Below are 14582 nucleotides of genomic sequence, written 5' to 3' on the forward strand. Positions count from 1 at the left end.
GGAAATGAAGTCCGATATCCCAAAGGGGTATAGCGAAACGATCCGGTTGCTCAACACGGGGGGGACCACTCTGCGTATCTGGTTAAAGGGAACATTAATCAGATGGATATGGCCAAGGTGAGGGTACTCACGGTGGAGCTGCGCAATATCAGTGATCGGTAGGCTTACCGATTAGTGTAAAGTATGTCCTGTGTCGCCAGCGCAAAAAGGAAAGGAAAACGTCCGTTTGAATCGGGATCCGTATCCTAGTGAGAGGGACAGGAGGAGGGTGTCAGTCATAGATAATGGTAGGATTAAAAGTAATTGTGGATATCGGGAGCCGATGCGGGGAGCGGAGAGGCTTACCGGTCTAATGCGGCTCATTGAAGGTGAAGCGTCTCCCTCGGCTGCCTCGAGGAGAACGCCGAACTTCCTGTTGTTACGGTAGACATAGCAACAGGAGGTCACGGGGTGATAGTAAGTGAAAAAAGACTCTAAGAGTCACTTGTTGTCAGGGTAACACCTATGACAGGTGGGGTCGGACGGTTTGGTTGATCCGAGGTCTGTAATATTTTAGTATTAGTATGTGGGTTCGATACATAGACGACATCCTAATAATCTGGAACGGCGACTTGACCACATTCACTGAGTTTCACGGCTGGCTCAACCAACAATCGCCTCATCTACAATTTACTGTTAAATCGGATAACCAAAATATTGACTTCCTTGATATTACCATCTATCACCACCAGGGTCAACTCCTAACCACTCTTTACAGAAAACCATCTGAGAGGAACTCCCTACTCCAATACAGCAGTCATCATCCCCGTGCACTGAGGGACAATTTACCATTTGGACAGTTCCTGCGTATACGTAGGAACTGTTCCACTAAGAAGCACTACTTCCAACAATCAGAAGATCTATCTGACCGCCTTAAGACACGTGGCTATCCCAAAAGATTGGTCACCAAGGCCCGCAAGAGAGCTTGGTTCTACCCCAGAGAGGAACTTCTGAAAGGAAAAGACTCTACTACCAACCCAATGGATCGCATTGTATGCGTCACCACGTTCACCACTAAAAGCAATCAAATTAAGAAAATTGTGAATCACCACTGGCAACTGATTGCAGATGACATTGAACAACCCGACAACCCTCTCCATGCTTTCAAAAAATCGAAGAGTGTCAGAGACTATGTTGTACGTTCTCTCCTACCTACCAAGGCGGAACCCACTGTGAGGACACTCTGGAATCTCCAACCAGTGATAGGCCACTTTAAATGCGGCCAATGCAAAGCCTGCAGTAGCACGATGCAGACCAAGGAGTTCCAACACAAACAGAAGAAGATCCAGCTAAAAACTCTAACGAACTGTAACACCTCAACGGTGATATATGCCATTGTTTGCCCATGCGACCTGATCTATATTGGCCAAACCCAACAGAAGATCAAACAACGTATCTTACAACATATGAGCAGAATAAGATGCGAAGTGGCAGGGGCCCCCCTTGTAGACCACTTCAGATCAGCTGCGCATCCACCTGAGAGCCTGAAATGGATTGTGATTGAAAAAGCCACCCTAGGCCCCAGGGGCGGGAATGTTTCAACTATATTAAACATCAGAGAACTAAAATGGATGTTCTTTTTTAACTCCATCCAATCAGGTTTAAACGAACATGATAGCTCTTTCTCTCAGCTTGCTACCCTACCCTGAATACCGTTGATCAGTCTCTGAATCACTCCATTCATGACACATTTGCTAATTATACAGTCCTCCTTAAACTGGTACTGCCTTTACCATCGTGTGATAGGTACGCAGTTCTATCTTGTAATTATCTTGTGTATGTATGAATGTTTTGATCTTCGATATATGTGGTTACAAGTCACCAGCGTTACACACTGCAGTGAAAATAAGTGTGATTTTATATATGTTTGTTTGCCGATATTCTTTTGTGATTAACACCGAGTATTATTTTTCCCCTTGATGTGTACCCGTTGATATGTTCCAAACAGATACTGCCTTAACCATCATGTGATAGGTTCGCAGTGCAATTGCCCATGTCTACGCTGAGCGTATCAATGCCTTATATCTATAGGTCACTGAGCATGCTTCATTCCTGGAATACGCCTCACTGTCCAGATCTTTTGATTGCCTCAAACTCACTTCCGCCTGTCAGATCAATCACCCGGGCCGTCCCTCACCACGAACCATGTATTCCAATATGTGCGTGGGGCCCCGCTTTCTATTCTATTCTATTTTTACTCCTTCCCCCCCCCTTATTTGATAATGTAGGGTTCAATATTGTTGATGTCTAATACTAAAATATTACAGACCTCGGATCAACCAAACCGTCCGACCCCACCTGTCATAGGTGTTACCCTGACAACAAGTGACTCTTAGAGTCTTTTTTCACTTACTATCACCCCTTGACCTCCTGTTGCTATGTCTACCGTAACAACAGGAAGTTCGGCGTTCTCCTCGAGGCAGCCGAGAGAGACGCTTCACCTTCAATGAGCCGCATTAGACCGGTAAGCCTCTCCGCTCCCCGCATCGGCTCCCGATATCCACAATTACTTTTAATCCTACCATTATCTATGACTGACACCCTCCTCCTGTCCCTCTCACTAGGATACGGATCCCGATTCAAACGGACGTTTTCCTTTCCTTTTTGCGCTGGGGACACAGGACATACTTTACACTAATCGGTAAGCCCTACCGATCACTGATATTGCGCAGCTCCACCGTGAGTACCCTCACCTTGGCCATATCCATCTGATTAATGTTCCCTTTAACCAGATACGCAGAGTGGTCCCCCCCGTGTTGAGCAACCGGATCGTTTCGCTATACCCCTTTGGGATATCGGACTTCATTTCCTAAGTAAGTCATGAACTCTCTCGCTCAGCCCTTCAGATGAACACGCGTTAAATCTAACCACTGTCCTGATATGCATTATATTGATTTTTCTCATAGGATTGAATATCCACTATCAATCTAACCTAATGTTTATCGACGATCACTGATATATATTCAGGTATGTGTAATTTAACCATGTGAATACCCTCATACAAACTGTGATTTGGTCAGTCTTAATAATGATACACTGACCTAATATATTTATTTAAATTTAGGTTGTTTGCCCCACCCCTTTTTCGTCCTGATGAAGACCCACTTGCAAGGACTTTACTGATTCCTGCGCCCCTTGGGTCGAAACGTCGACTTCCTCACCCTGAAACACAGCCTCCTCCAACCCATAATTCATGCATAGTATGGACATTGGGGCATGTGTATTTTGAATTTTTATGTTGATTTGTGGTCCTTCTATTGTCTGTTCGACATTGAATTCATACGAATGTTTGAATAATACTTGTTTTTATTATCACTATCCCTTCCTACACTACCCTCACGTTTGCACGTCCCCCTTACCCCCAGGGGCACCAATACAACTGTAATTTATGTAATTGATTACCTTTTTCCTATAATGTGAATTAAACGTTATAGATGCATTTAATTTTCACTTGCTTTATTCAAATTGTTTTTACTTAAACGTCTACCTTACTGGGACCCCCTTTTTCTTAATGTCATAACTGACTTCAGCGCGCAGGGGCGGCGTCTAAATAGACACCGTGACGTCATTCTGGCAACGCCGATGACAAACGCAGAGACGACTGACGCCACCTACTGACTAACAGAAGTCTGCTGATTCTAGCAGGCTACCTCCCTGATCCATGTGGTCACAGGAGACCCATAGATATGCATGCAGAAGTCATACACCAAGGGGCTTGCACAGACTATACAGTAAAGGCAACACTCCTTGCGAAGTGTGGCTGTCCTTTCTCAGTTGAGCCAGTTTTTTTGGGAATCCTGGTGCATGCTTAATTTTGTTAGTTAGTAGAAGATGCACTAGCAAAATATTACATAGCTGCATTCTGATGAAAACTTTAGTAAACTAGCCGTCATGAAGATTAACGTTGCATTTTTCTTTGAATGCCTTTCTTTAGACACAGATGTACTAGAGCACTGAGCAATCTTGTTAAGTCTAAACAAAAAATAATTAAATCTGAGCTGTCTTGTTGGCACATGGACAGTTACTCCCAAAGTATAGCTACATGATGAAGTCAAAGAAAACAGACTTGCGTTGGAGTCATTTTTAGGGAGACTGTAAGGATCTGATTTAGAAGAAGGGACATTTGCCATAAATAAAACGCATAGTCTCCTCTTTCAAGAAGAACCATTTAGCGAATGTGGCATCAGTGGAAATAGAGTCGGATAGGCAGCTTATTTTAAGGTAGCTCCTCCGATTGGATTTCCAGTTGCGACCCTACTATGCCGGACCCTCATGGAAGGCATGGTAGTCTTGCACTGAAATGTGTGAAAATGTCCCTGATTAAGTCAGACAAAACTTACCAGGCACATATTGTATGCAGTGTTTAATCTGAGCAAGTGGTTGCAGGTGGGCCTCCTGGCACTCATTTTTGTGGACAGGAAGTTATTTTTCCTGAACATATTTTGATCCAAAGCAAGAGAGAAAAACATAAAAGGGTGAAAGAATGGAGAAAAGAAAGAGGGAAAAACAGTGGCAATGTTAGAAAGTAAGGATGAAAAAGAAACCAGCAAGGGTTAAATAAAGAGGCATAGAGTGTAAGGTGGTAGATTAAAGAGGCATGAGGTGGAACCAGGATTATGCAGCCTTAGCATTTGGCACCCCGACCTTCAATAACACTGACCACAGGCTTCTGAGCAAACCTATGAGACCCGGCACGTATTCTTTTACAAATTAAGCATTGTTTCCATGTTGATCCTGAACATGGATCTAAATTCTGATTGTCCATTGCAGAGTTGTACTGGTGATGCCTTTGGAGTGCCATGGTCGAGGTAGAAAGATGCTCTCTTCAGCCGTAAGGATGGCTGTGTATAAGTCAAGCATGATTAGGATATGTGCACCTCCCTCTTCTCTGTCCGTGGGTGGGCTATTCCATGATGACTTGAGAGTGGTTTCAGCAAAGTGGTGAATGCTAAATTGATAGCAGCAGTACTGCCCACTGACAAAGGTTTCAGAGGTTTAACCGCACAGAGGTTTAGATCGGAAGGTTACAGCACACTAAATGCATTGGTAAGCTTTTCAAGAACGAGGTATCACTGCATGCGTAAGGTTGAGGGAGTTTTTCAGAGACCGTAAGTAGATAAATCGGACCAGGAAGGATAATAATAAAAAGAGGCTGATCTCAGTCACTTTGGAGCTACAACTGTCACATTGAGGTGATAAAGAAATTCAGCCTTTTACATCATTGGATTCCAGAATAGGGTAGATATCAGAAAGGAAGGTCTGAGATAAGCTGGATGTCTAGTGAGAGTGGGAGAAGTGATTCTTGGCCAGTGACTTTCAAACGCCAGTTGAAAATAATGCCTAGTTGCTCCTATTAGGTCAGAAACATCGGGATTGGTTTAGAGTGACAGATCTATAAATATGAAGATTTAATTGTGAGGAATAATTTGTTTAAGTACTTTTCAGCATTTGCAATCTGTCCTGAAGATATGCTTTGCTGGATATAGGAACGTCAAGCTTACAGCTTTCTATCATGGATGTTGCAGAATATGCACCCATCTGGGAACTGATTTTTCATCCTCACCTTTCCAGAGCCCTACCATGATCTTTCAGAGTGCCAAGAATCTCCGAATGATTTGTTGGTCTAGGCTTTGCTGGACTTAGACTGGCCGCATTTGATTCATGGCATGATATTTAAAGCATTGAATGTCCTGGCCAGAGCACATCTTGGAAGGATGGTAATAGAGAGAAGTATATGTGTGATAGTGTTTAAATTAAGCTTGTTGTTGCCATTGTATGTGGTTTACTAGCAAAACATGTAAGGACAAAGCAGCCGAAATCTGTAAAAACACTTCTGTAGGGCTTGGTAGGGCCATCAGCAGAGATGCTCAGAACCCCTAGAATGCAGAAGCAGCTAGATATTGATTATATGTGCAATTGTTCCTTAAGCTCGCCTGAAAACTCTGCTCTGTGCTTATAAAATTGTACTTGACCGTGGTCATGAAAGAAGTGCTGATCGCCCCATTATGTGTTTCAATGGTCAACGCTTGGTCCTAACGTCTCCTTACATGTTATCACACCTGAAACAACCACTGCTGCTCTGCCGCCACTTGCTACAGCTCTGTTTTTGCACAGCATATTATAGTTCAACAGTAAAAGTCTGTACAGGCGATGACCTTAACACCATTGAAATAGGTCTCAGTGATGATTGGAAGGTGAAGTGAATGATTTTAATTATGTTATTAATGTTACTGACATTATTGCGTGGACGTTGAGCTGTGCGTTGAGCTGTGCCCCTGAGTGATATCTTTGAGCAGTGGAGGTTGCTTAAGGTTGAATGTGGAGGCAATGTGGTAAATTCAGTAGAGCCAGATTGGTGGCATTGGTGCATGGATGCTAGATAATGAACACCAATGAGGTAGTACATTTCCCTGAACCTTGGAGGCAACGTCTGATCTTGGTCTCCTCTTCGTGAAGCGACTGGAGAAAGGCTGTATTCACAGTATCGTAATTAATAGGACTTCGGAGGTGGAAGAGGATGAGAGACTGGTTTCATTGGTGCAGTGAAGGAGGTGACATTGTGGTGGTGCCCATGGAAATAGGAGTTTTGTAAAGAAAAACAGGAGTGTGACCCATAAACCAATCGGGATTAGGGTTTAAAGCTATAAGGGTAAAACAATATCCCAAAAGGTATGAATAAAAAGGCAATTTATATTGCATGCACAATGCATTACATAGGTCAGAGAAAGGAGACACTTGTTCACAAAAATTTGAAGTCAAAAAATTAATTTTTAGTATCTTGTTATTCAAGTCATGAAGGGACAAATTCATATAACAAAAGTTATGTACAGCACACAATTCAGAAATTCAATTGACAACCAATAAAACTTGGTGCTCAATATATACATGTGATGAGTGGCAACGCAAGTGAAAGAGTGAGCAGCGATAAACGGCGCAGGGTGAGCAAAGTGAAATATATACAGTGACTAGCTCAACATGTGACAAGGAATCAGTGACTTTATGTTGCACAATTCGCAATTTAATTGGAGTCACAACGGGATGCGCCTATAGTTTACGCTGTGGAGTCGACGGCGTTTCGGTCCTTAAACAGTGTGGACCATCTTCAGGGCTGGGTTGTCTCGTTTGGGGTGCTGTAGGCGGGTGAATTATCAGCCTTGATCCGAAGGATCCGGCGGGAGTCGTCTGATCATCTAGGAACTAGGGGGCAGATTTATGTTAACTGGCGCATCCCCAGGGATGCGCCAGTTAACATGCGCCACAGTGCGCCACAGCTCCGCCACCCATGGTGCGCCGCATTTATGATGCGGCGCACCATGGGGCAAAAACGGCACAGATGCGTGACGCATCTGTGCCGTAAAGGTGACGCATTGCTGGAGTTGCGTCGCAAGCGCGACGCAGCTCCAGCAAGGCTCGGGGGTGCCCCATCTCCACAATGCTGCGTCAAGACCTACGCCTGCTTCAAGCAGGCGCAGGCTTTTGACGCAGCATTGGCCTGAAAGTGACTGAGTGAAATCTTATAGATTTCACTCAGCCACTTTTGCGAGGCGCACCTGCCCCGGAACGCCCACCCTGCGCCGGAACGCCCACAAGCGGCGCAGGGCTTTACAACGTGACGCATCTGCCTAGATGCGTCACGTTGTAAATCGTTCGTAGGGATGCGCCACGTTTACGCTGCCTTGCGTGACGCAACAGCGGCGTAAACGTGGCGCAAGTGCCTCATAAATCTGCCCCTGAGTCTTCTAGACGGATGGGTGAAGCGTCACTGAGTGATCGCAGCAATTTTTAATATTCTGAAGGCCAGGGACCTGGAACAATACAGGAGCTGGTCGCGTAGTAAATACGGGTCGGCGTATCAGCCGGGGGTCAGGAAGCCTGCGGTTGGCGTGTGAATCACACGCCATCCGCTGGCTTCCTGACCCCCGGTACGCCGACCCGTATTTACTACGCGACCAGCTCCTGTATTGTTCCAGGTCCCTGGCCTTCAGAATATTAAAAATTGCCGCGATCACTCAGTGACGCTTCACCCATCCGTCTAGAAGACTCAGTTCCTAGATGATCAGACGACTCCCGCCGGATCCTACTGATCAGGGCTGATAATTCACCCGCCTACAGCACCCCAAACGAGACAACCCAGTCCTGAAGATGGTCCACACTGTTTAAGGACCGAAACGCCGTCGACTCCACGGCGTAAACTATAGGCGCATCCCGTTGTGACTCCAATTAAATTGCGAATTGTGCAACATAAAGTCACTGATTCCTTGTCACATGTTGAGCTAGTCACTGTATATATTTCACTTTGCTCACCCTGCGCCGTTTATCGCTGCTCACTCTTTCACTTGCGTTGCCACTCATCACTTGTATATATTGAGCACCAAGTTTTATTGGTTGTCAATTGAATTTCTGAATTGTGTGCTGTACATAACTTTTATTATATGAATTTGTCCCTTCATGACTTGAATACCAAGATACTAAAAATTAATTTTTTTACTTCAAATTTTTGTGAATAAGTGTCTCCTTTTTCTGACCTATGTAATGCATTGTGCATGCAATATAAATTGCCTTTTCATTCATACCTTTTGGGATATTGTTTTACCATGGAAAGAGGAGGACAGGTTTTGTGTGTTGCAGGACCGGAAGAGCTGGAGTTCTTTAAAGATATGTGCTTGGGCCACTGAGCATGTCACACCACAAGCTTGTGCTGGACCTTCTGGACAATGCGAGCTGTTTGAATAGATAGGGCAGTCTGTGCTGAACAACAGCTTGGCATGGAGGTGCCTATCCAATCTGTGATGTAAGATAACCAGGTTCCAGTTGTTATACTAAATCATTGCCTTTACATGTAGTAGATTGCTTTGCGTGGCTCTTCGGAGATGGTACGGCTAACACAGGGCCCTGGAATCCCGGGGACCAGCTATATTACGTTGGAGTAATCCTCTTTGAAATGCTCTCAGCCCTTCTATGAGAGATCTACCTGAACCCTACTCTCTAGGAATTATTTTAAAATTATGTGTTTTCAATGAGCCTTTCAACGACATTAAGAGACTAGTGGGGGAATCCATGGAGACAATACTGTGGGGCACTATTTCACAGTATTGTAATGCTAACCATACCTTGACTGCTGTTTATATGCACAAGCAAATGACAATAATCCTAGTTGTGAGAGTTTGTCAATGTGGGAGCCCAACACCACCTCACGCTGGACTGAAATTACCCCAATCATGCATACAGCCATATATTACCTGGTATATACATATTACCTTAACTATATGGACTCATGATCTTTAAATGTTGTATTAGTAACAGAGCTCTTGGAAGCAGAAGCGAGGGCTATGTTTGGTTGTAAAAATCAAACAAGTCATTAAATACTTGAATAAAATAATTTCTAGATAATACAGCATCCCTTCAGTGACATGAAAGCTGGCAGATGAACCAGTGCAGATTAGCATTTTATGTGAGCCTATGCTATATGGTGGTGACACCACTGATCGAGCTAAGTTTGCCCTTACGTCAGAATGACATCTCGTACTTACTTTAGAACTCTTTTCTTTCTTTAAGGAGGATGTTCCCCAGCTATAAGGTGAAAGTCACAGGGATGAATCCGAAGACTAAGTACATTCTATTGATCGACATTGTTCCAGCGGATGATCATCGGTATAAATTCTGTGACAACAAATGGTAAGGAGCTCCCAAATAACAAAATATTCTTTTTTCTATGGTATTTTTATTTTTTAGTTAGTGTTGAGTTCAAACTTTGTCTAACTTGTTATGCGCAGTGATAAATGCAAGATTATGCTAGCCGTTTTTTTTTTGCCTCCTTTATACTTTTACCCAGAGGAAACATGAATCCCTGATTGTATAGTTTCAATTAGCCCATGTTGTCCCCTCTTCCCTAAAATTCATATTTTAAGCTGAGCATGACACCAGGGCATTTAAACACATTATGCCTCAATGGTGTCTTCAATGTATTTAAAGTTTGGTCCAGAGGTTTTCTCCTTGCCAGTTGTGCCTGAAGAAAATACCGGATGACCTCTCAATGCACAGCACTGAAGAGCTCTATTTATCATTCTCCTGATCTCATTTGGAAAGGTTGCCATCGAATGGGATGCTTTAGGGTCATGTCGTCCCAGTGCAAACAGTGGACTAAAAGAATAATACTTTCCCAGATGTCTGTGCTTTTTGTGTCAATTATCCCAGTTTTCCTGTTTATGAACAAGGAAAAACAGTAAGTTTGAGATTTGGAAGAGTTGTACAGAACTAAAGTAAAGCCATGAGGGCAAACAAGAGGTTAAACAACATACTTGAAGCTGAACATTTAATCGAAGAACGAGAATGCCCACTGCCCCTGGCAGTAAGCAATGGCAAACTACTTAAGCTATGGCAAAGTCTGATTTGGTGTCCAGTCAAAACAATTTAGACTTAATGAAGGAAAATCACTTCTGGCAAAGGAGATGGGCTAAATTATTCTGGCAGCAAATAGTCCATTCGAATTAGCCTCTCATTATGGCTCCCTCTACACATAAAACACCCGAGAATATGCCTCAAAGCAGTGAACGCCTGGGTTGGTGCTAGAAAGACGAATGTCTTCCATGATGAGTAAGCCATACAATTAGCAGAGGCAGCTGCAATTTGGACAGAGCATGGCATAAAAATCCAGACACACAGTTTTGAATTTGGGAAACAGTAACGGAAGGTTGACACAGACACAGGATATGATCTTGAAAGGATAGAGCAGATGGCAGTTGTTAGACCTGGGTAAAAGGTAAGAATTACTCATGTGGTTGGTGGTCTTGCACCTGGGCCAGTGGCCCCATTAGTATTGACTCAAGGGAAGACAATAAAACCAGTGAACTGACGTAGACTTTAAATGACCAGGAACATGCAAAATTGATGTGTGTTGTGCATCAGAACCAAAGGGTTCACTCTCGTTGTTAGGAATTAAGATTAGCACACAATGTGGATAATCCAACCGAAATTTAATTCTGATCATGTATCTAAAAATAAAGTTCCTAGTTTGCTAAATATAAATCATCACTTCTAAATTAAATTAATTAAAAGTGTGTAATTATAATATATATGTAAATGGCAAAACGGTGACAAGGGGTAGGCATTTTTTTTAGGTTATTTCGTGTCTTCAATAATTAATTTTATATTTCAGACGATTGCTAGCTTTCTCAAAGCTTTCTAAAATGATTTATCATCAGGCGAAATTAATCTGGTCAATACATTTTATTTCAAATTCCGCATGTACTTGCAGCACCACCATTAATATGTTGTACATTTTGACCTCTATTTTGAGGTTACCCTGCTAGTCACAACAGGCCTGGTGCTGAAACCTGTGTAGTCGCTGCTCTCCCTGCTATTGGAAATATTCTTTCCGCAGCGCTATTGCAGGTTGGAATTAAGTTGGAGCCGCTACCCACATAATGCAGCCATCTCACAGCATTTCAGCCTTTGTTGTTTCTGTCTATGACCACCATCATAATCATCTCCTAAGAAAACCGTCAAATTTCCCCCAATGTGGTGTGAGAAATCTCCTGATGCATTGGGGCATTCATTTTGTACTTTCTGAAAATGGTCCCCGTGCTCTGGGAATCCTTCTTCTGGAATGACAGAAGCGGGAGGTCCATCATGCCAGCAAAGCATCCCATCATGCAGGTGCGAGATTGAGCAGTGACCAGAATGGGCAATTTTAAATGAGGCGGGCTGCCCTGGCTGGTGGGTATTTGCTGCCACTACCACACCAGCTGCTCTGTTGCTTGACTGTGTAACTATAAATACCATTCTGTGTCTTTTCTAAGCAATCCTTGATGTCAGAGGTAGTAGCACAAAGACAAGATATTTTTCCAATTTCTCTTGAATTACATATGGTTTACCTTGGTTTGGGGGTGCAGAGTTACAAAGATGGTTATTGTAAATAAAAAATACCAGTCGACTTTACCATATACCGTGGAAGTGAAATAGATTTTGGTTGGCTGAGCAGATGGAGAATCTTAGCTCATAGTCTCTTACTTTAGAGTTTTTTGTGTATGTGTTTAATTGGGAGTATTTATATCATGCATAGCAGAGCACTTTTTATAGTAACAGGGAGCAAGCTGCAACGTGCTTGTCTGGGCGTCTAGTTACACACTAGTCATATAATCTTATTACATACTTTTGCAACTTGCAATACAGAATTTGCTGTGTGTTTGTTGAATTCCTAAGAAATACTTTATTTGGAGGAAAGTGGCAGGGTGTTAACGTCACTGTCACAGTGGTGAAGATAATAACAGTACCCACATAAGTAGCATGCCATTTACTGTGTCACCTAATAATTTAGCCTTAAGCTCATTGGAAACTTCAATAGAGGGCCAGCAAGGGATTTTGCTTGAAAATATTTATCGCAGATAACAGATTTGCAATTAAATGCCTATGTTTGTCTGTTCCAACCCAATTGGTATCTGAAAAATTGTTTATAAGTCTAACTATTAGACAGAGAAAAACATGAGAAGAAAGCAACACGGGAAAACCATCATATCAAAAATATTTCTTTTATGTATATTTCGAGCAGAAATTTATAGGGTACATATTAACAATGAAAACTGATCATAATGCTTTCAAATGAACAAGAATCTGAGAACTTATTCCTACAATTCATTTGAATAAAAAGTCCAAACCAATGCAAATAAAAGACAAATGACTCTTATTTTTGTGAAATAAAGGTCACTTGTGTAATGAAGAGCAGATGTAGTAATGGACTCAGTAGTCGACGTTTCGGTCTTGTATGGTATAACTCCTTCAGACCTTCCTAAGGACAGAAAAATATTCGCATGTAGCTGTGACCCCTTTTTTTATTTATCCTGTTGTAACTTCAGGCCTTTATAGGCTTTTGGCAATGGTCTTGATGATGTGAATGATCCGTATTTCATAAGTTGATTGACGCTCAAAATTATTCTTTTTGTCACGAGGAGTCATGTATCTTAATTCTTTAAGTTTGTTCACCTTCGTTATTTTGGCCAATTTGTGAAAATATGGTGCCTGCACCAAAGTGGAGACGCTAAGATCTTCCCAGCAGGACGTACTAGTATGGCAGAGTCACGTGAAATCCGGCATCAAATTTCACTTCATGGTGCCTTTAGGCCTTAGTGCACCATTTGAACTGTGGTATTTTTTAGTATTTATGTTACTTCTGAGAAGGATCTTTAGCTGCAGTCTGCTAATGATATGGCTTCAACAGCGTTGGAGCTCTATGTCTTCACGAATGAAGGCTGTTGAACAGAGTAAAGCACCACAATACAAATGGATGAATCATGAAAAGTAAGCAGGAACACAAGGGTTTCCACTGCAGATTCACCTTTACACATGAATGTATATGTCCTGCTATCGGAAAAATATGCAAAGGCTGTTGAAAGGAAAACCATTCCATGGCAGTTTGCAAAGCGAAAGAGAAACTAAGTGGGTCACAAAGACACGAGTAGATGTACACCAGAAAGTTCCAGAAGCATTCTAGCCACTCCCAGAAGGCCAAACGGCAACATAAACTAAGGCAAGTGGAAACAAAACGAAGTTGATCGTTATCATATTCATCGTCCAGCAGTTTATTGATGTCATCGAGTGATAATGAGGAAAATGGATGTGCGATGATGATATCGGTCACAGATCGACGTGTGCATGTAGGATTGGTCGCTTGCAAGAAAAAATACAAGTCTGAAAAGAATTACCATTTACAGCTACAATGTACCTTTGGACATTGTCCTAAATTCACGCTCAAGGTGAATGGGTGCCCTACAACTTTCTTTATAGACAATGGTGCATCGACAAACATCATGCCAGCAGGAAAGTACAAAGACCTGTCTCTGATACCATGTCTCACACCATCAAGAACCAAGGTGTATAACTGGTTATCTTCTACATCCTTGCAGAGTAAGGGATCCTTTGTGGAGACCATGCAGCACTAGAAAACGATAGTGCAAGTGCTCATTCATGTACTCACAGGTACTTTGTTGAGTGTGTGCTTATTAAGTTTTCAATGTTGCTGCTGACATGGGACTGATTCCTATTAACTACAACTTGAGTGCCCATTGCTGTAGACTCATCTTCCATGTATATAGGGTGCTTTGCGATGATCTGCCACTCCATCCACTCAACCTACAGACCAAATGGGAGGAAATACTGGGAGATCCTCTTGTCTAAGTAATGGGGAAAAATATACAAGGGAGTGCGGACGGTTAGTTCCAACGCACGATTCAAGCTCCTGCAATATAACTTTATAAATCAAACATATCTTACCCTGCAGACCTTGCATGCTACATTCCCAACTAATCTGACTGCTGTGCATGCTCTGGGGCCTTGCAGCACACTTCATATGCATGATATGGTCATGCCACTTCCTATCACCGTTCTGGCAGGACATTATACCTAATCTGAATAGGGCCCCAGGTAGGGCAGTGCCACCGGAGATCCATCAGGTGTTAATGGGCCTGCTTCCTTCTCCTGCCCAAAAATATTTAGTAGAAAGTTTGTTGCCTCAGCTTGGTCCTTGTGTAGAGCCATATAGCGAAAAGATG

At 42.7% G+C, this 14582-nt stretch overlaps 1 protein-coding gene across 3 annotated transcripts in view; it reads left to right on the top strand.

Moving 5' to 3' along the window:
* The window catches only part of TBX4 (T-box transcription factor 4), a 758647-nt gene that overhangs the window by 614273 nt on the left and 129792 nt on the right, over nt 1-14582 (top strand). For all 3 annotated transcript variants that reach the window (XM_078679815.1, XM_078679816.1, XM_078679814.1), the window contains exon 4: nt 9595-9714. In XM_078679815.1, the coding sequence (XP_078535941.1) occupies nt 9595-9714 (120 nt within the window). The remainder of the gene's footprint in view (nt 1-9594; nt 9715-14582) is intronic.

Source organism: Lissotriton helveticus, chromosome 3_1, assembly GCF_964261635.1.
Source record: "Lissotriton helveticus chromosome 3_1, aLisHel1.1, whole genome shotgun sequence".
NCBI lineage: Eukaryota > Metazoa > Chordata > Amphibia > Caudata > Salamandridae > Lissotriton > Lissotriton helveticus.